General features: G+C 43.0%; 1 protein-coding gene across 1 annotated transcript in view; it reads right to left on the reverse strand.

The window, feature by feature from the left end:
- The window catches only part of LOC103540610 (uncharacterized), a 90,926-nt gene extending 64,485 nt beyond the window's left edge, over positions 1-26,441 (reverse strand). Inside the window, exons 1-2 of the mRNA XM_070615432.1 lie at positions 26,149-26,441; positions 25,724-26,035 (exon numbers count right to left, since the gene is read on the reverse strand). Of these exons, the coding sequence (XP_070471533.1) occupies positions 25,724-26,035; positions 26,149-26,191 (355 nt within the window). The 5' untranslated portion in view covers positions 26,192-26,441. The remainder of the gene's footprint in view (positions 1-25,723; positions 26,036-26,148) is intronic.
- Between the last annotated feature and the right edge of the window lie 329 nt (positions 26,442-26,770).

Genomic DNA, 26,770 nt, shown 5'->3' on the forward strand with positions numbered 1-26,770 from the left:
AGTAACTCACCAGAATGGCCAAAGCCACCTGATTAAATACCATCATCTGCTAAAGACAAATGAGGATGTTGGGAATAGTGATTTGGGACTTCAAAGGGGAGGAAGGCAATTCACGGGGAGATAGAAAAGCAAACGTTTGTTAGATAAGTGTTTGATGGGCCATCTATAGACAATGGCATCTTCAGGTATTAGCTCCTTCCTGGAATAGGCCTTCTATCTTAATTTCTTTTAGACAGATGGGGGAAGGTCAAAGATTCTTTCAGAGTCTTTTGTTCTTAAAAATGCTCAAGGCAAAGAGACACATTTTGGGGTGGAATATTCTGATCTCCTACAGCTAAAAGGTTATTCTAGGGCTCTCATTCATAGCTTCTAGAGATGTCTTGCCCATTTGTGGTAAAATGCTAAGTGGAAAAGAAAGTGACAATTGCGGTGACATCTACATAGCAAAAGGACAGGTGGATAGTCTCAATATAGACAGCAAGAAACTGGGTGGTGAGAAACTGGATAGACTGTTTTCTTTCCATTTTTCTCTATATTCAAGATTTTCACCAATAAGAAAAAATTGCTTTGGGGTACAAAACCCACAACCGTTTACTGGTGTGTGAAAAAAATTTTATGTTATTTCACATTGTCAACATTCAAACCTATGTTTCTCTCAATTATTCTAAGAATTGTTATTCAATTACTGGTCAAATTTAAGGCTTAACAACTATTGACAATAACCAGTCATAGTATTAATGAAGTCTGTTTAAACCCCAGGCAAATACTATTTTCAGGGTGTCAAATTAGAAAAATAATACAATTTAGTAATGAGATGATGCCTCTGTTCAAGGGAACACAATCTATGGACTGGAAAGAACAGCGCCTCACAGGCAGTGCAGCCCCCCATCCCAGGGATTGTGGGCAGCAGGAGCTCTATGGAGCCTGAGAAGCAGCAATGCAGAAAGAGAGCAGGATTAGCCAGGAGGTCAGTGACTGCCTTATAAGGCGAGCAAGTCAATCAGCAACCAAGGAGAGAAACCATGGCTTAAGGTGATTGTCTGAGGTTGCGTAGCTGACCTTATTTAGAACAGGGAAATCATCACAGATTCCTGGCAGGTGGGGACTGGCTGGCTGGATAGACTGCGTTTCTTGGCAGCACAGCATTTACAGGGACAGGAAAGTTATCAAAGTTCAGTTTGCTTATGTGGCACCCTGGACAGGAACAGCTCCATCTTGGGCCTAGAAGGTAATTTCAACAAGTGACATTTGTTCTCCTTTCCTCTACTTCTCTTCCTGCTGTGGTGTGTCTGTGCTGCTCTCTAAGGGGCACCGAAAGTTTATGCTCATCCAAAAGAGACACATTTACAAATATAAAGAGGAAATCTCTTGTTCAGGACACAGTCAGAGCAGCCAGGGCCTTCCCTCTCAGCCCTCATGGTGAGTCTGGAAGGTTCTCCTCAGGACACCCCTGGTCTCCAGCAAAAGAGAAGCAGGTGTTGCTTGAGGGAGCAGGACTTCCTCTCATCCGGGTCTTCCTGCTGCTGCCAGGACTGACACCTCATTGAGGGAGCTGAGCTCAGCCAGCCTGGGAGCAGGGGGTGGGGAGAGCAGATCCTGACTCAGGCAGAGGGGTGAGCAGAGACCCAGGTGCTGATGTTTGCACTTTTAATGTAACCTCTGAGACTCTGGCAACTTTATCTGACCCAGGACAGTGCTCTTTTGGCCATCACAGAATCTGAGAAACAATCTAATCTGACGTCTTCATTTGCGTCACACATAACCAATTAGATGTACGCATGAGGACAATGATTGGTGAAATGGATAAGCCCGGAAACCAAAAAGAAGAAAGGCATTGATATATTTTGATGAGAGGACTGTAGATACAATTTTTCTTTCTTTTATCTCCAATTCACATCTTTATTACACTGTGTCCAGTCAATTTTTTTCTTAAAAAATCATTTGTCTTTCATTAGAATTATTAACCCCATTTTTAAAACCAAGTCATAGGTTTGCTAATGAAACACAGAAGCTTAGACACTTAAAGACGAAAGAAGAACCCATCCTACAAGAAGCCTCTTTGTTTCTTATTATTAAGGATGAGAAAACAGTTTGCAAAACGCAGGTGACTCCTGCAATATTACAGGACGTGAGCAGCTGAGGGAGCATCCGAACACCCCTCCCTCGTCTCTAGTGCGCGCAGCTTTCATGGAGTGAACTTGTCATTTCAAATTCAACAACGTCATCCAGAGCGCCCAGGACATGTCAGGCAGGGGCCAAGCCCTTTCACAACATTAACTTCATGTTTACAACCAGTGAAGATAATGAAACGCTACAAGGCCACACTCGTATTCTCAGTCACCAGAGGATGACAGTCGGGCTCCCTGGACATTCCTCACAAAGGTCTATTTAAAGAGCTGAACAAGCCTAGGATTCATCAGGTGTGGGGGCACTAGCTTTTGAAGAACACGAAAAGACACCATCAAGTGTCCTTTCAAATGCTAAGAAGCAAATCATAGAATGAAAAAAAGTGTACTATAAACAGATTATGAGAATTTGATTTAGTGAAAAAAAGAAGACATTGAGTATGGTTTGTCTTAGGGATGTATGCTAAGTTAGGAAATAGGATGAATGAGTTCTATTATTGGCATTGGTGTTGGCGGTGCTCTGGTTTCCAAAGTGTGGAGCGGAAGACAATACATTGGTGTGTAGGAAGAAAGTGTGAGAACTACTATTTGTATTGGCTTTTATCACATATGGTTAAATCGTTTATTTTTGTGGATGTTTTGTAATATACACAATGCATTTCTACCACAGTTCATGTAACTTATTACCTTATAAATAAAAAATGTATATATATTGAGGGTTTATTCTTGTATAAAATAAAGCCAAGATAATTTGGGGGAATAAAACCAAGAAAATTTGCTTGCCAAAAAGCACAAATTATTATACAGTTAAACTAAGTAGACTACTCTGTTCCTGGCATAGGAATAGACAAAATACGGATTTGATCCAATTTGTAAATTTGTGCATACACAGCTAATCCAGCTCTAGCTGTTTCCTTAGAGAAAGTGTCACGTGTAAGTGGACACATACATTGCAAAGAAGAGAGAGAACAAAAAGGGCTGTGTGAGCCTGGACCCTTAGTGATCACAGGGGTGGCGATGAAGAACAGGGGCAGAAATAATGGATTAGTCAATAATTTGGGGGAGAAATTGGATCTCCACAGTCAGATTCCTACATTACCCCCATAAATAAAAATACAGCTAAAGGCATTTCAAAGAAATAATGTGCAGAACAAAGTTTAACACTATTAGAAAAATATAAATGAGAATACTTTTATGCTTCAAGGTAAGCAATAAGTTTTTACAAACCTGCAAAATAGTTAAAACACATGGTCCCTGGTACAGCAGAGAAAGTCAGAGCTGGTTCATTTAGTGAACAATTCTTCTTGCCTGAGGTCACAGACGTGAGAAGGGACTCAAGTTTCCAGTTGTGGTTCTGGTGGGATTGTCTTGGAGAAATGATGACCTGTTAGGGCAGCCGCATCCAGGGTGCCATAAGAGAGGACGGCTTTGTGTGTTGGGAGGAAGCCCATGAGCACCTTCCTAGAATGCATTCTTGTGGCAGGCACAGGACTGGGCCATTTCAGAGGGAGACAAGCCAGCCTATCTGTTATTGCTAGAACAGCAATTCTTACAAATCAATCTGGATAAGAATCAGTGTGGAGGTCATTGAAAAATAAACATTTTGAGCCTTCATTCTAAGATTCTGATTGATTGAGTTGGATGTTACCCAGAACCTGCACTCATCTTAAAACGTCCCAGGTGCTTCTGATGCAAGTGTTCCATGAACCACAGTTTGAGAAAGACTTTTAGGAGCTTAAACTCTAAGATAGAGTCAAGGTTAGGAGGATCCCATACACAAGAGACCACACACGTGTGCATTTGGCATGTCTGTACTTCAGTATTAGCTTAACCTCCCTAAACCTGGACCAATATGGCAGCCACAGCAATTCCCTATGACTTTTCAGTTCAAATGCATACTAAGTATTGTCTGATTGTCACCCTAAGTGTCCCTTAATTTTAATGCTTGAGAAAAAAATAATCTGTTAAGATTCATTCCAGTTTATGACTTGGCTATATCAATATTAGGGGGAGGGGTGAAATGAGCTTGGGCTTGACTTGTTTAAGACAGAGCAGTTCTGGCAGTGGCTGAACAAAAGAAAGCGTGAGTAGAACACAAGAGTTGGCATCTCTACATCAATCACTTTATTCCCGCACTTTCACAGTCTCAACAGTGCCATGGTTGGTTATGGTGAGGGAAATATCAGTTTGTCCAAGAGAAAAATCGGATACCAGCTTGAGGTCTTCATCAAGTCCAAAGTTTTCATTCCATCATTTCTCATTATCCTGAGTAACATAGGAGCTCCTTTCCCAGCCATTGTCTCTGAGTAATGATTGGATAAATGATTTGGTACCACTAGTCTTACCATATTGCTCCCTGGAGGGTCTTGCATGCTCATCAATAAACTGCCAGACCTTAAAGAGCCCTGAGTCCTTCTGGCCTCTACTGAGCGGAGCTTCAGCCCTCTGGGAGTCGCAATGATTCAGGGCCTGGCCAACCTGGATTTTAACTTATCTCACTTAAAGAACATCACGTCTTAAAGGAACACAGTTCTCTCACGTGAACTGCTGCTCCTGGGAACGCTGCTCATACCAAGGACAGTCCCTCTTGGCAAAACCATAGCCTTTGTCCTCTACCTATATAAGCAAACCCATCTCTGCCCACAGGAAGGGGTGCACAAACCTGTCCAGACAGCTGCCCATGGACACTCCCCATACATAAGTCCTAGACTATCTCTGTATGTTGTATGCCACCTCTGGGTCTCGTCTTCAGTCTCTCTGAACCATATTCTGCAATTCTTGCTCAACTGAGAGTGTGGCCAGATATTTTCCCAAATGGATCCTTGAACAGATAAACTCTAGGTGACCTTGTCTGTCCCAGGAAGCAGACTGAATGGACTCCACCAGCTCCTGCGAGAGCTGAAAGAAAATGCTGTCTGCCAGATTGCTTGCCTAAGGCCTGGAGATAGGAGATACATAGTTAGGAACATGCTATGGCTCGTGGGGGAGGAGGCCAGTGGAATATAAGGGTGAGTTTGGGCATTGAATTCCAGGTCTCTCTTTGTTCAGAGCACAGTGAAGTCAGAGTAGGAAATGAAGCGGGGGCTGGTCTACCCTGTGTGTCAAGGCTGCTCTTGGCAGCTACAAGCAAAACTTTCAGTGCAGGATAGGGGAGATCTGAATCACTGCAGTGACTGAGGGCTCTCCTAGAAGACCACCCAGCTGATGACCCAGAGGGGGTGGGGCTGGGGGAGGCCTGGGGAGGAGCCCTGCCTCTCTGCTCAGCCCATTTCCTGAGAGCCTCCTGGGGCAGGCTGAGAGCAGACCCTCTGCAGAAGAGGAGGAGCCAGGACCCCTGAGAGCCCAGAGCAGAGGGAGGGACAGCCTGAACTGATGGAGGGGACAGGAGAGCCATGGATGCAGCTCCATGTCCCATGGTGCAGGGAGCGGTCCTGAGTCGGGGGACTTTCTTGCAACTCAGGGTTCAGTGTTCATGCTGCTGCCATGGGCTTGTCCTGCAATGCAACTTCTGTATTCTCACCCTGAACCACCTTCCTTTCACATCGGTCAGTAAACTGTCAGGCACCCACAGCAAAGATGCTAAGCACTGAACCTGCTTTAGTAAAAGAATTAGGATGAGTTACGTTAATGAACATTTGAATCTCCTCAAAGTCAGATAGATGTGGGTGTATATGTCTGTGTGTGTTTGTGTGTGTGTGTGTGTGTGTGCGTGTGTGTGTGTGGCAAGCCAATTTTTTAGATGATTTCTCTTCATCCTCAAGGAAAAAGGCCATCTCACATAGAGTTAGCAGGTTTAGTAACAAAAAAAGATGCCGAGTGCTATCCAATATTTGGGGCACACACAAACCAAAAAAGTTTTTACTGTTTATCTGCAATCCAGGTGTCCTTGGGCATCCTGTGTTTTTTTAGGCAGCCCTCCTCTCTGGAGTGAACCCATATCTGCGATTTACTTGGATTCACAGATGGGGAGATAGGTGATCAAAGAAGAATAGTGAATTCATGGGAGAACTGAGTGGTGTGTGCAGATTTTCACCCCTCGCTTTTATAAATGTCTTTGGACACATGTTTATAGTACTCACGAGAGAATGTAGAAAAATGCCCCCTCCATCATTGTTCTGGCCTCTCTCTCAGGTGGTTCATTTCTGCCGTCCTAACAGACAACTGGGAAAAAAGGAAGGGAGGGGACTCGGGCTGTTCTTCCTTCTGCCTCGGGGACCACACGTTCAGGGACAAGAGGTGTTGCAGCAGCAGCTCTGCAAGAGAACATTCCAGGTCACTATGCAGGAAGGAGCTCAGTGCCGCGGAGTGCCAGGACATCCCTGCTGGACAGTCTCTTGGTTTAAAGCAAAGAGAGGAGAAAATGCCATCACACTAGAGTGGAAAGAAAATTCTTTAAAAAGTAACAAAAGAAAAATACTCCACTAGACTGTAAAATATATACAGCTACAGTAATGAAAAGAGGTTACTATTGGCTCCAGCATATATTCACGGACCAGAATGTACCCTGAGAGAGAGACAGACAGACAGAGACAGAGAGAGAGGGGGAGGGAGAGGCAGAGGGAGAGACAGAGGGAGAAGGAGAGACAGAGGGAGAGGGAGAGACAGAGGGAGATGGAGAGGCAGAGGGAGAGACAGAGGCAGAAGGAGAGACAGAGGGAGATGGAGAGGCAGAGGGAGATGGAGAGACAGAAGGAGAGACAGAGGCAGAAGGAGAGACAGAGGGAGATGGAGAGACAGAGGGAGATGGAGAGACAGAGGGAGATGGAGAGACAGAAGGAGAGACAGAGGGAGAGGGAGAGACAGAGGCAGAAGGAGAGACAGAGGGAGATGAAGAGACAGAGGGAGATGGAGAGGCAGAGGGAGATGGAGAGAGAGAGGGAGATGGAGAGACAGAGGGAGATGGAGAGACAGAGGGAGATGGAGAGGCAGAGGGAGAGACAGAGGCAGAGGGAGAGACAGAGGCAGAAGGAGAGACAGAGGGAGATGGAAAATGAGAGCAAGAGAGTGAGAGAAAGGCCGAGTGAGCAGGAAACAGGGAAGGAGAGACAGAGGGAGATTGAGAGACTGAGGGCAATGGAGACTCAGGGGAGAGAGAAAGGGAGAGGGCAGGGTGATGGTGAGTTAGGTGAGGAATTCCTTAGGATAGCCTCCAGTTCCCAAAATAAAGAAAAATCCCAGGAGCAAGGAGGCAGCACACTTACCAGGAGCCAGGAAAGCTAGAAGGAGGGCGAGAGCCCACAGCATGGCTTCCTCCTCGGGCCTTAGAAGGAAAGGGACAGATGACACGAGGGGCAGCCACCCTCTCACACTCCAGTCCTGCTCCAAAGACAGGGAGCCCAGGACACAAGGATGGAGTCAGAGCCGGGCTCTACACAGCTGTCACAGGCAGACAGTGACTGAGGGGCTCTCCTAGAAGACCACCCAGCTGATGACCCAGAGGGGGTGGGGCTGGGGGAGGCCTGGGGAGGAGCCCTGCCTCTCTGCTCAGCCCATTTCCTGAGAGCCTCCTGGGGCAGGCTGAGAGCAGGCCCTCTGCAGAAGAGGAGGAGCCAGGACCCCTGAGAGCCCAGAGCAGAGGGAGGGACAGCCCGAGCCAATGGAGGGGGCAGGAGAGCCATGGATGCAGCTCCATGTCCCCTGGTGCAGAGAGTGGTCCTGAGTGGGTGGACCTCCCTGCAACTCAGGGTTCAGTGTTCATGCTGCCGCCATGGGCTTGTCCTGTGATGAAGCTTCTGTATTCTCGCCCTAAACCACCTTCCTCTCACATCTGTCAGTAAACTGTGAGGCACCCACAGCAAAGCTGACAAGCACTGAACCTGCTTCAGTAAAAGAAATGAGATTAGTTATGTTCGTCATCATTTGAGTCTCTTCAAATTCAAATGGATGTCTATGAGAGTCTGTGTATGTATGTGCCCCTGTGTCTGTGTGTTTGTGTGTGCCTGTGCATGTGTGTGTGCATGTGTGTGAAGTCAATATGTGGGGCCATTTCTGTTTATCCTCAAGTAAAATGGCCGCCTCACATAGGGTTGCCAGATTTCGTAAAAGAAATATATATATATATGTGCAGAGTGCTAGGCATTATTTGGGACACACCTGAACCAAAAAAGTATCTGTTGTTTATCTGCTGTTCACATTTCCTTGGGCATCCTGTGTTTTCTTAGACAGCCCTCCCCTCAGGAAGTGTGCCTATATCTGCGATTTACTTGGATTCACGGATGGGTAGATAGGCGATCAAACAAAAATAGTCAATTCATGGGAGAACTGAGTGGTATGTGCAGATTTTCACCCCTCGCTTTTATAAATGTTTTTGGACAAATGTTTACAGTATTCGTAGTATAATGTAGAAAACTGCCCCCTCCATCATTGTTCTGGCCTCTCTCTCATGTGGTTCATTTCTGCCATCCTAACAGACAGCTGGGAAAGGAGGAGGGGAGGGGACTTGGGCTGCTCTTCCTTCTGCCTCAGGGACCACACGTGCAGGGACATGAGATGTCACAGCGGCAGCTCTGCAAGAGAACGTTCCAGGTCACTATGCAGGAAGCAGCTCAGTGCTGCGGAGTCCCAGCACATCCTTGCTGGACAGAATCATGGTTTACAGCTAAGAAATGAGAAAATGCTGTCACACTAAAGCAGAAAGAAAAGTCTTTAAAAACTAATCAAAGAAAAGTACTCCACCAGAATGTAAAAAATATAGAGCTAGAGTAATGAAAAGAGGGCACTATTGGCAGCAGAATATATTCATGGAACAGAATGTACCCTGAGAGAGAGAGAGAGACACAGACAGAGAGAGAGAGAGAGAGAGGATGAGGGAGAGAAAGAGAAAGAAAAGGCAAGAGAGAGAAGAAACAGAGAGAAAATCGTAAACAACAATCTGGGCCTAATGTTGTTAGAGGTAATTATATAATGTTTATATGTATATATTTTTAAATTTATGTTGATTCTATTGGAAATTAGGATTTCAGTATAAGGGAAAAAGGCATATATACAAATTTTGAGGGACCAGCCCCATGGCCTGGTGGTTAAGTTGCACACTCTACTTCAGACACCCAGAGTTTCACCGGTTTGGTTCCTGGGCACGGATCTAGCATGGCTCATCAAGCCATGTTGAGGCAGCATCCCACATGGCACAACCAGAAGGACCTAAAACTAGAATATACAACTATGTACTGGGGGGATTTGTGGAGAAGAAGAAAAAGAAAGACAAATTGGCGACAGATGTTAGCTTAGAGACAATCTTTAAATTAAAAAAATGGAAATTTTAGTAAAAACCCTGTGATCTATAATTTGAATCCTTTTTTTCAATAAAATACTTATTTCTTAGCTATCTACAGAAAACACTAGAAAGTAGTAACCATGCAGCAGTAATGAGCTCTCTCAGCACCTGTATTGTAGCATCAAATACCATTTCTCCCTAAGAGACTAGGGTTCAATTATGAAATGGCTGAATCCAGGAATGGGAAGGAGATGGACGAGGTCCATGACGTCTCATTTGCCTGAAAGCAAAGAAGCCACAAGAGACAACTGAGGTCATGACACAGGACACAGGAATCAACTCTCAGAGTCTCTCACTGGCCCCAGAGAGGACAACATGAGCACCACAAGACCAACACCTACACAAGCATGTTAAAGACATAATGTATAAAAACACACAGGCTCATTGATGAAACGCAAAATTAGTGTGTCACCTGTGGAAGTTGCTAAGGCACCATCTCATTATTCTGAAAATGGAAATAAAAGGAATCAAATATTTCCCTTGCCTTTTCTGGACAAACTGTACTTCAGGATACCACAGAGCTTATGAATGAAAGTTCTTCTTTATGGGAGTGTTACAACCAACAAATGCAGGAGACATGTTAAACTTGGGAAATTGCCATCCTGCAACCCTAACGATGTCCTGGACTAGACGACCACCATAAATGGCTGTGCAGCTCTGCCTCCTGCACTGGCTCTCTCTCCACCATTCTATGTCTCTGTCTCCGCCTTGCTGTCTCCATCACTCTTCATATCCCTCCCTCTCTCCATCTCTAGGTCCATACTCTTTCTTTTTCTCTGTTTCTTATTGTTCCCACCCCTCTCTGCTTTTCTCTCTGTGTCCCTTTCCAGCTCTGTCTCTTCCTCCTTCTCTACTTCTCTTCCTCTCTCTTCTTTCTTGCTACCTCTCTCCTTATCTCTCTATATGTCTCTCTCTCTGCCCATTTCTACTATCTCTCTTTCTTTTTCTATTTATCCATTTGCATCTCTCTTATCTATGTTACATTCTCTATCTCTACCTCTCTTTCTGTTTCCTCCCATGGTCATGATAACTACTTGAAATTCTCCCTTATTCCAACATCAGTGACATTTCAGGATTGGCATCTGTTAATGGTTTTGCTGTTGTGAGATTTGAGATTTTCCTGGTTCTCCACATAATGAATAATTTTGGATTGTATCCTGCATATTTTGAAAGTTATGTTAGGGGCTCTAGGCAGTGTGTACATACTACGGTGGATTCTAAGTGTTTTGTTTGCAGGCAATTGACCCAGTTACAGGTTGCAAGTGTCTGCCTGCTTTTGGTGGGCAGTTCCAATCAGAGTAGTTTTCAAGCTTATGCAGTGCTACTCAGATCTGTCCTGTGTGAGCACCACCCAGTGGCCAGTCTAGGACCTGGGCCATGGTTTACTCCCAGATGAGTTTGCAAAGCCTATGGTAGGCTGTTTAGGGTCATATCTATGACTGTGCAGCCAGGGGTAAACCCAGTTTGTCAAACACCATTGTGCAAGATTTCTTTGTTAAACTCTCTCCTCTCTGCAATCTCTACAACACTTTCTAATTCACAGGAATCCCCTTTCCTTCCCTCTGGCCAGACAAGTGGGGCTTTAGCATTCTTGCTCTGCTGTGCATTTCCTGCAACTGTGTCTGCCTTCAGAGCCAATCAGCGAGAGGATAAAGACAGGACAAAAGCCCCCAGGATTCTCTCCATGCTCAGAGTCCTCAGAGCCAGGGGTTATAGTTGCGTTCAATGAGGGACACTGGGTCAAATGTGCTCACGGCAAATTTTCCAGGCTGGGGCTCACTGGTTGCAATGTGAATTCACAGCTCCTCCATCAAGAGGTGCAGGCTATTTTCCCATTTTTGAATATGGAGGAAATTATGGGGATACAGTTCTGAATCTAGGCCTTAAGAGGCCTAATGAACTTCTGCTAGCTCTCTTGGATCCCAACATTGTTGTAAGAACACGTCCAGTCTGGCCTGCTGGAGGATGAACTACCACGTGGAACAAAGGTGATTCATTTGAGCCGAGGCAACCTTGACCCACCAGTGCCCAGCCAACCCATCAGCTGACCAACATGGGACCAAGTCCAACTATGATCAGCGGAGCCTGGCCCGGAAGAGCAGAACAGCCAGCTGATCAATGGAACGGCTTTGTGAGAATTAATAAATGATTGTTGTTATAACCCACTATGTTTTGGTGTGTTTGTTATACACATTACTATGAAATAGGATAGAAATGGATGGATAGACAGATAAATAGAAGACAGATAGATAGATCGATAGATGATAGATACATAAATAATAGACAAGTCATAGACAGATTATAGATAGATAGATAGGTAAGCAGAGAAAGAGAGAGAACTTTGTTGTTAGTACCACTGAGCCAATTCCAACTCCCAGCAACCCTGTGACAGCAGAGCAGGACCCTACCTGGTCTTTTGGCTCCCTCCGCTCATCCTCCTGCGCTCTATCAGACAACACTCCACTGCCATGCACAGGGTTTTCATGGCCAAATAATTGAAAGTTGGTGACCAGATCTTTCTTCTTAAGAGAGAGAAATACAGGTAGATATAGGTTAATAGAAATATACTATACAGAAAGAGAAAAAGAAAGTTAGAAATTTATATAATATATAAAACATAAATATATGCATTTGAATATAAACAATTTCTAACAATATATAAATATACGATCTGTAATAACGTGTATAATATGCATATATCTCTAACTTTCTCTCTCTCTATCAATATCTACCTCTGTTTCTGGGCATCTATCTGAAGCTTCCTATTTCTATCACACTCGATGTGCCCACATATAGCCTTTATCTCTATATCCCTGTCGTTCTCTCTCTCTCCCTCTATCTCCGATTCTCTCTTACTGTCTTTCCCTATTTCTCTCTCTCTGTCTCTGAATGTCTACCCCACTCTTTCTCTCTCTCTGTCACTGTATTCATATCAAAGTCTCTCTCTAGTCTCTGTTCTTTTTTTCTCTATATCCATCTTCCCTCCCTCTCGACATCTTTCTATTTCCATTTCTCTACCCCTCTGTCTCTGTCACTCTCCCTGTCTTTTTATTTCTCTGTTTCTCTGTTATTATTGCTCTCTCTTTGTTACACAGATCTGCCCTTCTCTGTGTATAGTTCTCTCTCTCACTAACTCTTTTTATCTCTGTATGCCACTCTCAGTCATTCTCTTTTTCTCTTGTTCCTACTCTGCTCCGTATCCGTCTCTCACTGTGTTTCTATTACTAATTACTATGCTATTAGTGTCTCTGTAGATTCCTCTCCCTCTCTCATATTGACCTCTCTCCTCCTTCTCTCCCTTTCTTTTTATCTCTTCCTCTTCTCTGGTCCCCTGGGGGGCCTGCGGCATGTGTCTGGTCAGCTCTCTATGATGGGAGAACGAGTCCAAGCTCACAAATGTAACTTTCCTTCTTCTGCTTCCGATAATTGCACCTGTCACATATAGAGACAGAATTATTATGGTGATGATAGAAGAGCTGTCAAAACATCGTAGCCTCAGGGAGAAGGGGATAGCATACAGACTATTGCTTACATTCCTGTTTGACCTGGCCATGAGGTGTCACCTAGCCGCAATATGGGAAATAGTCTATTTATCATGAATTATTAGCATTTCCTGTGATTTCCTGACCTCTGAATGGGTGTCTGTCCTGTCCATACCCTTTTGTGACCACAGTGAAGCAGGTCAATAAGTGTTTGTAATGAGCTTCATCGAGGCACATACCTCTTTATCAAGAGCATTTGGACAAAAGCCTGGGTATTTAATACATACTGATGGGATAAAATACCACTTGTCTGTTTTGGAAACTTCTTATAAGAGTGTCAGTGAAACTGAATTATATAGTGTGTGTTCTTTCCATGGAAGATTAAAAGAAGCTGTCAGTGAACAACATTTTCATACAGTCAGTCTGGGCTGGGACATGGATGGGAACCAGTGACTCCAATGTAAATCATTCCTCATCACATGGGACTAAAGTAGGAGTTGACAGTGGAGGAGAGAGGAAGCCACACTAGGTGGACAAAGGGGCCCAGTTCCTGTCTCTGGGCCCTGTGCTGCTCTGTGCCGCCCTGCAGCTTCCCAGACAGCAGCAGCATCTCCTGCCAGTGCTGGGGCAGGGCTGGGCAGGCACAGTTTCCAGGGAAGCTGAGTGTAGCCCAGAAGCCTCAACCAAAGCTTCGCATCCTGCCTGCTCTTCCCACGGGCTCTGCGGCTGCCAGGTGTGTGCGGTCTTCAGGGAACTCCAGGTTCTGATCCACTCCACGTGGTGCCAGCCTTCCAGAGTTCCTTTCCCTGTGAATGGTCCAGTCACGCGCTCAGCCTGGGATCCCAGCTCCCTGGGCAGCCAATCATGTAATCCGATACCTTGAGCTGAGGGGAGATGCTCTTCAAGAATATCTTCAGCTCTTTGCTTACTGGCAGGTGAGAGTTACTCTTGGGTTTCTGCACTCTTTTTGAAATTTTCTTCATAGTCCTTACACTTTCTAGTTTAAAAAGAAATTCTATGTATAAATATTGAATTATGTATATCTTGAATGGATGGTGACATGGGTTTTGGAATTTCTTGCACTTCGGTTTGAATCCAGGCTGTATTAGTTACTGCTTAAGTGACCTGAGCAGGTGAAACGTTTTAACATTCTGATGATCTCATCTGTCAATGTGGTTGATTTTAAGTTAAAATCCAGTTGACTGTAAATATAAGGATTTACGTCTAGACTCTCAGTTCTCTCCGTTGACCTGTGTGCTCTCCTTGTCTCAGGACCACACTGGCTTGATGACTGTGATTTTCTTTTTATGTAACTTTGAAATCAGGTTCTGTAAGGCCTTGCTTGAAAGCCCTGCCCTGCTGTCCCCCGAGACCTCAGTTCTGTAAGTAATGAACCTTGTCAGACCCTCTGGTGTGTGTGGCATCAACAGTATCAACATCCGAATCTCATTTGGGGGCTCCCTCCCCTCGCTGCTTTGGCAGGGTGATCATAACAGTCCTCCATCTTTGTTCTTTGTCAAATTATTTTGGCTATTCTAGGTTCTTTGTGTTTTCATGCAAATTTTTTAATGAACTTTCTAATTTTTGTCCCAAGAGCCTGCTGCATTGAATTTATAGATCATTTTGGGAAGAATTGCCGTCATGACAATAGTGAATCTTCTAATTCATGAACATGGACTCTCTCTGCATTTATTCAGATGTGCTTTCATTTTCCCTGCATTTTTTATAGTTGTCAGCATACAAGTCCTGCTCTTCTTTTGTTAAATTAATTTCCAAGTGTTTTATTCCTTTTGGCCCTATTGTGAATGTAATGGCTCTTTTACTTCCATTTTCAAATTGTTCGTTGCTCATATCTAGAAATACAATTGGCATTTTGTATATTGAATATCCGTATCTTGTAACCTTGCTAAACTCATTTACTATTTCTGCTTTTGGTCTTTTGTGTGTGGGTTGCGTGGACTTTTCTACATACTGGATCATGTCATTTGTGGATAAAGACCGTTTCATTTTTCCTTTTCAATCTTCTGGGTGTCTTTAGTTTTGTTTTTTTCTTGTTGCATTCTCTAGATCCTCCAATACAATGTTGAATAGAAGTGGCAAGAGCAGACGTCCTTGTCTTCTTCCTGGTCTGTGGGGAAAAGCACTCAGTCTTTCAACATGAAGTGTGATGGTAGCTGTCGGTTTTCACAGATGCCCTCTACCAGGTTGAGGAATTTCCATTTTATCCCTAATGTGTTGATAGTTTTTATCATGAATGCACATTGAAATTTACAAACACTTTATGTATGTATTTAGATGATCTTGTAGTTTTTTTCCTATATCCCGTTAATATGGTTATGACATTAATTAATTTTTGGATGTGAAATCAACTCTTTGCATCTAGGATAAATCACACTTAGTCATGTTCATAATCCATCATGTATGTTTTTAAATTCAATTTACTAATAATTTCTAGAGGATTTTTCTACCTATGCTCAAAGTTTTTGTACCTGTTAGTCCCTAGATTTCTTATTATGTCTTTGGCTTGATATCAGAGTAATTCTGGTCTCATCAAACACATTGGGAAGCGTTCCCTACTCCTCTGTGTTCTGGATGAATCCTTTTTGTGAAGGATCAATATTATTCCTTCTTTAAATGTTTGATACATTCTCCAAGAAAACCAGGTGGGCTAGGGATTTTCTTGGTGGGAAGATTTTTAATTATTTAATTGGTTTTCTTATCATATATAGGTCTATTCAGATTTTTTATTTATTCTTGAATCCAGTTTCTTAATTTGGATCTTTCTAGGAATTCATCCATTTTTTCCCTAAGTTATCTAGTTTGTTGTCATAAATTATTTACGCTATTCTCTTATAATCCTTTTAAATTTATGTAAGATTGGTAGTGATGTTCTTCCCTTTTTTCTTAATTTGGTCATTTGTGTCTTCTCTCATTTCTTCTTGGTAATTCTAGCTTGAGGTTTGTCAAATTTGTTGATATTTTCAAGGAAGTAACTTTTGTTTTCACTTATGTTTATCTCTTCTTTTCTGTTTTCCATTTCAATAATTTCCATTCCAATCTTTATTAGTTCCTTTATTCTACTTGGGCTGGGCTTAGCTTGCTCTTTATTTCATTATTGATTTGTATCCTTTTTCTTTTCTGATACAGGCATTTAAAGCCATAGATCTCTCCCTAGGCATTCCGTGACATCTTAGAAATTTTGAAGTGTTGTGTTTTCGTGCATTCCTTGGTTTTCAGCAGGTTTCCCATGATGTGTCTACATGTGGATCTCTCTGGATATTTTTTCATCAGTATTTCTGTAGCTTATTAAATGTGTAGATTAATATTTCTCAACAAATTTGGGTATTGGGGGACATTTAGGCAATTTCTTCAAACATTTTTCTGGATTCTTTTTCTTCTCCCTCCTCATTTTTCTGGAAGTCTCATTACATGTATGATGGTATGCTTGGTGTTATCTCATAGGTCTCTGGGCTCTGTTCAGTTTTTCTTCACTTTTTATTCTCTGCAATTCAGATGGGATAACTTCTATTGCTCTGTCCTCAAGTTTACAGATTCCATCTTCTGCCAACTTGAAGAATTTCTCAACCCCCTCTAGGGAATATTTCACTTCAGTTGTTATGTTTTTCTACTCTAGATTTTATTTTTCTTAATCCGTTCATTTTTTAATTTGTCTCCTTCTTCAGCATCTCTGTTTGTTGATTTGTTGTTGTCATACTTGCTCATAATTCTTTTACCATGGTTTTCTATATTTCTTTGAAGATCTTTATTATAGCTGTTTTGAAGTCTTTGCAAAATAAAATATCTGAAACACACTCAGAGACAGTTTGTATTGAATTGTGGGTTTTGTTTTGTTTTTCACCTGAGAATAGACACACTTTTGTAATTCTTTGCCTGCCTTCTAATTTTTTACTGCAAAACATTTTGTGGAAAACATATGGTAGCAACTCTAGAATCTGATTTTTCCTCCGTAAGCTTGCTGATTTTGCTGTTTGTTTTCTTAGGAAATTGCTGAAGTCTGTGAAATTATGTCCCCCATGAGGTGTGCTGCTGAAGTCTCTTCTGAATTCTTTTTTTTTTTTTGGTCTATTTAATTCACCTATTTTTAGACTAACTTCGTAGGAGTCACCCCTGTGTCTACATAGCTTAGTGGTGGCCAGTGATTGCGTGGAGGTTGTGCTCAAGCACTTTGATTAAGACTCCCATCATCTGCCAAATGGATATCTGTATGAATTGGGGAGCACATTCACATTTCAGGCCATTTTGAGTCTTCCCCAGCTTGTATGTTTTGCTGAGTTGTTTCACGTCTCTTCTGTAAACGCTCACAGCCTCAGAATTGACCAGGAGTGTTTGGCTAGCGCGGTCTCTTTTGGGTCTCTGCTAAGTATGCACACAGCTTCAGCCAAGCTTTAATTAGGACTCATAGATAATTCTGAGGCATTTCAGTTCACTGTGGCTCCAATGCCGTTAGCCTGACAGCTTAAAAGGGAGCCCAGAAACAGGAAGACGTGGTCTGACCGTCTTCCTCAGACTCCTTTCAAAGTGAGAAGGCGGTTAAACCACCCCAGTGTCTCTATGATTTACTGCAGTCTAATAGGCTGGAAAGTGAAGACTTCCAACCCATATACCTTTCTCTATTTATTTTACCACGGAAGTAACCTGAACTATGTGACATTGATGAGGTTAAGATATGGGACACAATCTTCTCTTAGGATCCTTGGCCGTTCTTTCTCTTGTACCAGGTTTGTTCTTGGCAGAATTAACATACTTAAAATGTCCATATTACCTAAAGCAATCTACAAATTCCATGCAGTCCCAATCAGAATCCCAATGACTTTTTTCAAGGAAATAGAACAAGAATTCTAAAAATTAAATGGAAAAACCAAAAGACCCTGAATAGCTAAAGCAACCCTGGGAAAAAAGAACAAAGCTATAAGTATCAGGCTCCCTGAATTCAAAATATACTACAAACCTATAGTAATCAAAGCAGCTTGGTACTAGCAGAAAAACAGACTCACAGATCAACAGAACAGAATTGAGAGCCCAGAAATGAAACCACACATCTATGGACAGTTAATCTTTGGCAAAAGAGCCAAGAACACACAATGGAAAATCACTTCAATAAATGGTGTTGAGAAAACTAGACAACCACATGCAAAGGAATGAAAGTAGGCCATTATCTTACACCATAGACAAAAATTAACTCAAAATGGATTAAAGACTTGAATGTAAGGCCTGAAACCATAAAACCCCTAGAAGAAACATAGGCAGTACACTCTTTGAGATCAGTCTTAGCAGTATCTTTTTAACACGATGTCTCCTCAGGCAAGGGAAGCCAAAGAAAACATAAACAAAGGGGACTACATCAAACTAAAAAGCTTCTGCATGGCAAAAGAAACCATCAACAGAGTAAAAAGACAGCCCAACAACTGGGAGAAGATATTTACAAAGAGTATATCAGATAACTTGTGCATTTCCAAAATATATAAAGAATTCATGCAACTCAAAAACAACAAAGAAATGAACAACCTGATCAAAAGATGGGCAGAAGGCATGAGCAAATATTTTTCCAAACAATATATATGGATGTCCAACAGGAACGTGAAAAGATGTTCAACGTCACTAATTATTAGGGAAGTCAAATCAAAAGTAGAATGAGATATCATCATACCATCAGATTGTGATGATTACCAAGACAACAAATAACAAGTATTGGAGAGGATCTGGTAGTAACCAGAGGGGAAGGCATTGAAAGGAGGCCAAAAGGGGTAAAGGGGCACATATACTGAGCCTAGTGCATAGTGCACCGTGCATAGTGATGGACGGAAACTAGGAGTTTGTGGGTGAAAACGATGCAGTCTATGCAAAAACCGAAATATAATGATGTATATCTGAAATTTACACAATATTACTAACCAATGTGAATTCAATAAAATAATGAAAAATAAATATGATAAATCTCAGTAAATGGCAAAAAAAATACTGAATAGTTTTATCACTATCTGTAATACTTTGTATCTGTACAATTTAGGGAAAAAGAGATTTTTATGCCCAATAAACCTTCCTGAGCACCCCAAGCATAAATATTGTCTCTAACTTGGCAAACGTAATCAATAGAAATCAGGACAGAAAACAGGTTTTGTTTTGTAAAGGAGGCAAAAGTTGTTAGAGAAAAGGGGAAAAAAGTCGTCAAGACAGAGCCCATGACAGGCCTTTCTAATCACCAAATTTCACATGTGGTCTCTAAGTGCTCAATAATATGCTGAGATAATTTAACGTTATGAAACATGAACTCTTTTTCAAAATAAATTTTAAAATAAAGTACAAAAGTCACAAATGTTTTCTACTAGATAATTTAAGGACTACAGAAATTACATGGAAAAAATCATCCAGGACCCCAATGTCCAGAGATGACCACTGCAGAGTTGTGTCCTTTCTTCTGAACCCATCCTCGGGGGTAAATAAAAAGAGCCTCCAAGACAACACAGTCAACACGGATTTCAGGGGCGCCTCGCGATTGTTTGAATTGTGATTTTACAAGATGAGTTCTGGGTTACAGATATCACTCTCTAACAGTACTAGGATGTGTGGGGAGTTGGGTGAAAATAGAGATTCTGAAGAATTTCTTGGATTTTCTGCAGCATTCATTAGATACTATAATGTTGCTTCTATTACTCAGAGTCATTGTGTCTCACCCACTTCTGGTCTGAAGACAAATAAATTGAGCCAAAATCATCAGGATCTTTCAGGCATCCAAGTACACAAATCCCCCACCCACTTCGTAACGTGAGCACCACAATAATAATCAACATATTCATCTCAGTTCACCAGACATTGCCTGAGTCCCCACTATATTCAGTGCTGTACATTCTAGTAGATGCTTTCAGTGTTTCTGTGAATCAGCAATTTAACTCCCCATTGAATTGGCAAATGTTCACTTAGGACAGGGCTGGTTTCCTCTGGCTGGTTTGCCTTTGGAGGGGGTGGTCAAAATGTCCTTGGGGAAGCTACCTCAGCCTCAAGGAGAAGGGCAGGAGGAGGAAGTGACTCCAAATATGGACTTGTTTTTCCCCCAGTAGGGGTGGTTTGCTCTAAGCCCAAGGCCACTGTCCTCCCCAATGTGTGGAAGTCAAGGGGACTATAGAACCATGGTTGAAAACCTAGATTTAAATTGATTTGGGATGACTACTCATGAGAGTCTCTTCATGTCTAGCTAATCACTCTTTGACTGAACCGTAATAGTCAGCCACACTACGACAGATGTGGTGCTAAGCCCTGGTATACAAAGGTGTGTGGGGGGGTGTATGTGTGTGTGTTCATATATGTGTATATATGCCTGTTGCTGTTTTGCTTGTTTGTTTGTTTGTTTGTTTTATAAAGATTGGCACCTGAGCTAACAACTGTTGTTGCCAATCTTCTTTTTTTTTTTTCTTTCTTCCCAGAGCTCCCCAGTACATAGTCGTTATTCTAGTTGTGAGCGCCTCTGGTTGTACTATGCGGGACACCACCTCAGCAGGGCCTGATGAGCAGCACCATGTCCGCGCCCAGGATCTGAACTGATGAAAACCAGGACCAAAGAAGTGGAGGGAGCGAACTCAACCACTAGGCCACAGGGCCAGCCCCCTGTTTGTTTGTTTTTTATCAGCTAACATTACTGAGCTCTCACAGTGTGCCATGTGCTGGACCAAGCCCTTAGTGTGCATCATCTCAGGAACCCTCACAACAACCCACAAGATAACTACAGGACCTCTGCTTTATAGGTGAGGAGAGGGGCCAGAGAAGCTATCAGCCTGACACACAGCTGGTCAGTGTCAGAGCCCAGGTCAGACCTGGAGCTCTCTGTACCAGAGGCCTGGGTCCTAACCACTTTGCTTGACCATATGTGTAGCCAGATAATGGCAGCGCAGCAGGAGAAGGGGGCTCTGCAGGAGCAACCTGCAGCCTTGACAGATCAGGTGAGATTTGCAATGTCTGCTGAGCACAGTGCCTGGCTCACAGTAGTCAGTCAAATGCTTACTGTTGGATGAATGGAACCTTAAGCCAGAAAATGAGCTACTCCTCAAACTCCAACCCAAAGTAGACTTTGATTCAGACTCATTAAGTAGCAGTGTTTATAAACTTTTCACAAAATGAAATATCCCCACTCCAGGGCATGTATCTGATATATTATCATAGCAGTCAGCCCTGCTTGTGGTTAGATCATGCTGTGTTTGTGACATTTTAGCCTCTAGGAAAATGAATAGTGTTTAACCTAATATCCAGTTTATTTTTGTATTTGTTTTTTTGCTGAGGAAGATTCACCCTGAGCTAACTTCTGTCACCAATCTTCCTCTTTTTGTTGAGGAAGATATGCCCTAAGCTAACATCTGTGCCAATCTTTCCCTGTTTTGTATGTGGGTCACCATCAATGCATGGCCTCTGCCAAGTAGTATAGGTGCGTGCCTGGGAACCAAACCCAAGCCACCAAAGCAGAGCATGCTGAACTTAATCACTACTATCCAGTTTTCTTAAAGCAAAGTGGATCAGAACAAAGTAATGCAATGCAAATTGACTAGTAAAAGAGGAATCACAGAAATTACGTGGCATACATATCTTGGCAGAAAACAAAATAGAGTCAGGGAAGTTGACCCAGATGAATAAACGTGGGTGCCGTGGGAAAGCCAGTTGGCAAGAAGGTAGATTCCTGAAAAGACGAGGCTGATCATTTGCACCTACTCATGCAAAGATTCCTCTTGGATGAAATAAGGAATTTGGCAACTCCATACAAAGTCACCCACATGAACGTTTATCTAGAAAACTTCAAAAACGCATACAGGTGGTCACTGTGCTTTCCCATGTCATAATAGCGAAAGGAGAACCACTGAACATTTACTGACTGACGTGGCTCTAACGTCTGCCGCTGTGCACCTTCCAGAAGGCACAATAGTAGGTGGCTGAGTCTTCTTTCCCTCCACTGTGAGTGGTGAGGGTAGACGCAGAAGGTTCAGGTATCTCATCTACCTCAAATTTGCCCATCAGAATGCCTGACTCCATCCTGACAGTGTTGTCAGGTGAAACGTGCTGCAGGGGCAGCAGGGCTTGACCAGGGCTTTCCTGATACCAGTATATGGGCATCGTAGAAATTGTTACATGAGATACCACACATCCTATGTGGGATATTTTTGACAAGCATTTATTACTGGAAAGTTGAGGTTTCCCTAAATGACCTAGACCATAAACACACAGTGAAAAAACAAGTGAATGAGGAAAGTATTGAGAAAAACATATTTTTTAAAAAATTACAAAATTAGCCAATATCTGCCAAAGGAATTGGGAAGAAAACAACTTACAAGCTCTAAGGACTGTGAGAATTAATGTTTGGAAGAGTGGCAGCATGTCTGCACTCTTCTCCAGGGCAGCCTGCAGCCCCTGCTGAGAAGAGTCTCAGACCACGTGGAATCAATTAGATATACACGTGGGGAAAATTACTAGTGAAATGGACAAGCCTGGGAAACCAAAAAGAAGAAAGCCATTGACATATTTTGATAAGGATGGTAGATATGATTTTCTTTCTTCTATCTCCAATTTATATCTTTATAACACTGTGTGTGGAGTAAATACTTATGTTTTTAAAAATAAATTGTCGTTTATTACAGTTGGTAACCACATTTTTAAAACCAAGTCATAGGTTTGCTAGGAATCACAGAAAGATTAGACACTCAAAATGAAAGAGGAATACTTCTTACCAGAAGTCTCCTTGTTTCTCATTTTTAAAGATGACAAACCAGCTCCCAAACACAGATGACTCCTTCAATGCTACAGGACCATGAGCAGCTGAGGCAGGATCAGAACGCCTGCTCCCTCCTTTCATGTGCGCCTTTCATGGAGTGAACCTGTCATTTCAAATTCGACAGCATCATCCAGAGTACCCAGGACATGTCAGGCAGGGGCCAGGCCCTTTCACAACGTTAACCTCAGTTTATAACCAGTGAAGATAATGAAACTCCTTGAGGCCCCACTCATACTCTCTGTCCAGAGATGACGAAAGTCGGGCTCCCTGGACATTCCTCCCAAAGGTCTGTTTAAAAAGCTGAACAGTGGGGCCGGCCCACTGGCGTGGTGGTTAAGTTCACGCTCTGCACTTTGGCAGTCCAGGGTTCACAGGTTCACATCCCAGGTGCGGACCTAGCCCTGCTCATCAAGCCATGCTGGGGCATCGTCCCATACACAAAACAGAGGAAAAGTGGCTCAGGTGTTAGCTCAGTGGCAATCTTAGTCAAGCCAAAAGAGGAAGATTGGCAATGGATGTTAGGTGAGGGCCATCTTCCTCACAAAAATTTTAAAAAATAAATAAATTATAAAGCTGAGCAAGACCAAGAATTATTAGGTTTGGTGGTATTTCCTTTTAAAGAACATGAAAAGACACCATCAAGTGTCCATTCATAAGCCCTGAAGGACTCCAGAGAATGAAACAAAGGTGTACTATAACAGGATTATGAGAATTTGGTTTGGAGAAACAAAGAAGACATCAAGTATGATTTGTCTTAGGGATATATGGTAAGCCAGGAAATAGGAACAATTTAGAATGAAAGGTGTTATTGGCATTAGTGTTGGTGGTGCTGTGGTTTCTAAAGTGGGGGGCATAAGACAATACATTGTGTGTGGAAGGAGAGTGTTAGAACCACTATTTGTATTTGTTTTTATCACATATATTTAAATTTTTTTGTGTGTGTATGTTTGTAATATACATGATGTATTTTTACCACAGTTCTTGTGACATTACTTTATAAAGAAATAAATGTACAAGATTGAGGGTTTATTCATGCATAAAATAAAGCCAACAAAATTTTGGGACACAAAAGCAAGAAAACTTTCTTAATGAAATGCAGGAATTATTATAAAGCTATGCTAAGTAGAATCTTGTGTTCCTGGCACAGGAATAGACAAAATAGGGACTTGGTCCAATGTGTAAAGTTGTGCATACCCAGTGACTCCACCTCCAGCTGTTTCCTTACAGACACTGTCACTTATAAGTGGACACATGCAGTGAAAGGAAGAGAGAGAGCAGGAAGGGTCGTGTGAGCCTCTGCAAACTTAGTTATCACAGGGGTGGCAATGAAGAACAGGGGGAGAAATAACGGATTCATCAATAATTTGCAGGAGAAATTGGATCTCCACACTCAGATTCCTACCTTACTCTCATACACAAAAATTCAATTCAAAGCAGATCAAAGAAATAAATGTGCAGAACAAAACCTTAACAGTGTTAGAAACATATAAATGAGAATATGTTTATGCTTGAAGGAAGGGCCAAGCTTTCTGAATATTGCAAGGTAAGGAATAAACTTTCATAGATCTGCAAAATAGTAGAAGTGCATGGCTCATCATACAGTAGAGCAAGTTAAAGCTGGTTCATGCAGTGGACAATTCTTCTTGCCTAGGGTCACAGCAGTGAGAAGGAACTGGAGTTTCCACTTGTGGCTCTGATGGAATTATGGAGAAATGTGATGACCTGTTAGAGCAACAGCAACCAGGGTTTGATAAGAGAGGAAGGCTTTGTGTGTTGGGAGGAAGCCCAGGGACACCTTTCTAGAATGCATTCTTATGTCAGGCTGAGAACCGGCCCATTTGAGAGGGAGACCGGTCACCCTATCTCTTCCCGCTGGTATGGCAGTTCTTACAAATCAATCTGAATAAGAATCAGTGCAGAGGGAATTAAAAAATACACATTTCTGCTTTCACCCTAAAATTCTGACTTATTTTATAGGGTGATAGCCAGAACCTGTACTCTTATTCAAACATCCCAGGTGGTCCTGAGTTAGGTGGGCCATGGACCATAGTTTGAGAAACACTGTTCTAGGAACTTCACCTCTAAGCTAGAGTCAAGGTTAAGAGATCTGGCAGAACATTGTAGAATCCAATACATAAGGGACCACACACATGCGAATCCAGCATTTCTGTACTTCGGTATTAATTTTATATCCTTAAACCTGGACCAATATGGCAGCCACAACACTTTCGTTTATGATGTTTCAATTCAAATATATACTATTCATTGCCTGATTGTTCACCCAAAGTGTCCTTTGATTTTATTATTGAGAAAAGACAATCTGATCGACTCATTCAAGTTTATGACCTGCCTGTGTCAAGGTTGGGGGAGGGGTGAAAGGAGCTTTGGCTTTATTTGTTTAAGACAGAGCAGTTCTGGCTGAGGCTGAACTTCAAAAGAAGCTGTGAGTAGAATACAATATCAGCATCTCTACAGCAATCACTTTATTTCTACACTTTCACTGTATCAGCAGTGCCATGGTTGATAATGGTGAGGGAAATATCAATTTGTCCAAAAGATAAATCAGATACCAGCTCGAGGTCTTCATGAAGCTCAAAGACTTCATTCCATCATTTCTCATTCTCCTGAGTAAGGCAGGAGCTCCTTTCCCAGCCATTTTCTCTGGGAAATGATTGGATAAATGATTAGGTACCACCAGACTCCCCATATTGCTCTCCTAAATGTCTCCCCAAACACATCAAATCTAGGTGACGTTGTCTGTCCCAGGAAGCCGATTGAATGGACGCTACCAGCTCCTAGGAGAGCTGAAAGAAGATGCTTTCTGCCAGACTGCTTGTCTAAGGCCTGGAGATGGGAGATCCATCTTTAGAAAAGTGCTATGGTTCAATGGGGGAGCAGGGAGGCCAGTGGAATATAATGGTGAAGACTGGGAGCAGAGCTCAGGGTCTCTCATGTTCAGAGCACAGTGAAGTCAGGGCAGGCAGGGCGGCAGGGGCTGGTCTACCCTGTGTGTCAAGGCTGCTCTTGGCAACCACAAGCAAAATTTTCAGTGCAGGATAGGGGAAGTCTGAATCACTGTGCCTCTCCCAGACAGCACAGTAATACACACCAGAATCGCTTTCTTCCAGAAATTTGATATAAAGTTTACAGGTCCTCCCTGTGCCTTGATAAGCATTGTACTTCTGTGAACTGATCCCTGGGTCCACCACAACCTTTGAGCTGGAGAACTGGTAGTAGAGAAGTCGTCGTGGGGCCATCCCCTCCTGGTATCGGTACCAGTGGACGTAGTCGCTGCTTTGTGTAATATCACAAGTGATTACAACAGATGATCCAGCTTGCTTGGTGACCAACATCTGTGTCCCTTCCAAGTTGGAAGATACCTGAGTGGCTGCAATGGGAACAACAAAAAGTAATGAGGAAGAGCTAATAGGAATCCCTCAGTATGACCTCCCTTCCCAAAAATAAAGAAAAATCCCAGGAGCATGTAGGCAACACACTTACCAGGAGCCAGGAAAGCTAGAAGGAGGGCGAGAGCCCGCAGCATGGCTTCCTCCTCCGGCCTTAGAAGGAAGGGATGGATGACAAGAGGGGCAGACACCCTCTACACTCCAGACCTGCTCAAAAGACAGGGAGTCCAGGACACAAGGAGGGAGTCAGAGCCAGGCTCTGCACAGCTGTCCCAGGCAGCAGTGACTGAGGGGCTCTCCTAGAAGACCACCCAGCTGATGACCCAGAGGGGGTGGGGCTGGGGGAGGCCTGGGGAGGAGCCTGCCTCTCTGCTTAGCCCATTTCCTGAGAGCCTCCTGGGGCAGGCTGAGAGCAGGCCATCTGCAGAAGAGGAGGAGCCAGGAGCCCTGAGAGCCCAGAACAGAGGGAGGGACAGCCTGAGCCCATGGAGGGGACAGGAGAGCCATGGATGCAGCTCCATGTTCCCTGGTGCAGGGAGCGGTCCTGAGTCCGGGAACTTCCCTGCAACTCAGGGTTCAGTGTTCACACTGCTGCCATGGGCTTGTCCTATGATGCAGATTCTGTATTCTCACCCTGAACCAGGTTCCTTTCACATCAGTCAGTAAACTTTGAGGTACCGACGGCAAAGCTGCTAAGCACTGAACCCGCTTTAGTA

This window comes from Equus przewalskii, chromosome 4 (assembly GCF_037783145.1).
Source record: "Equus przewalskii isolate Varuska chromosome 4, EquPr2, whole genome shotgun sequence".
In the NCBI taxonomy this organism is placed as follows: Eukaryota; Metazoa; Chordata; class Mammalia; order Perissodactyla; family Equidae; genus Equus; species Equus przewalskii.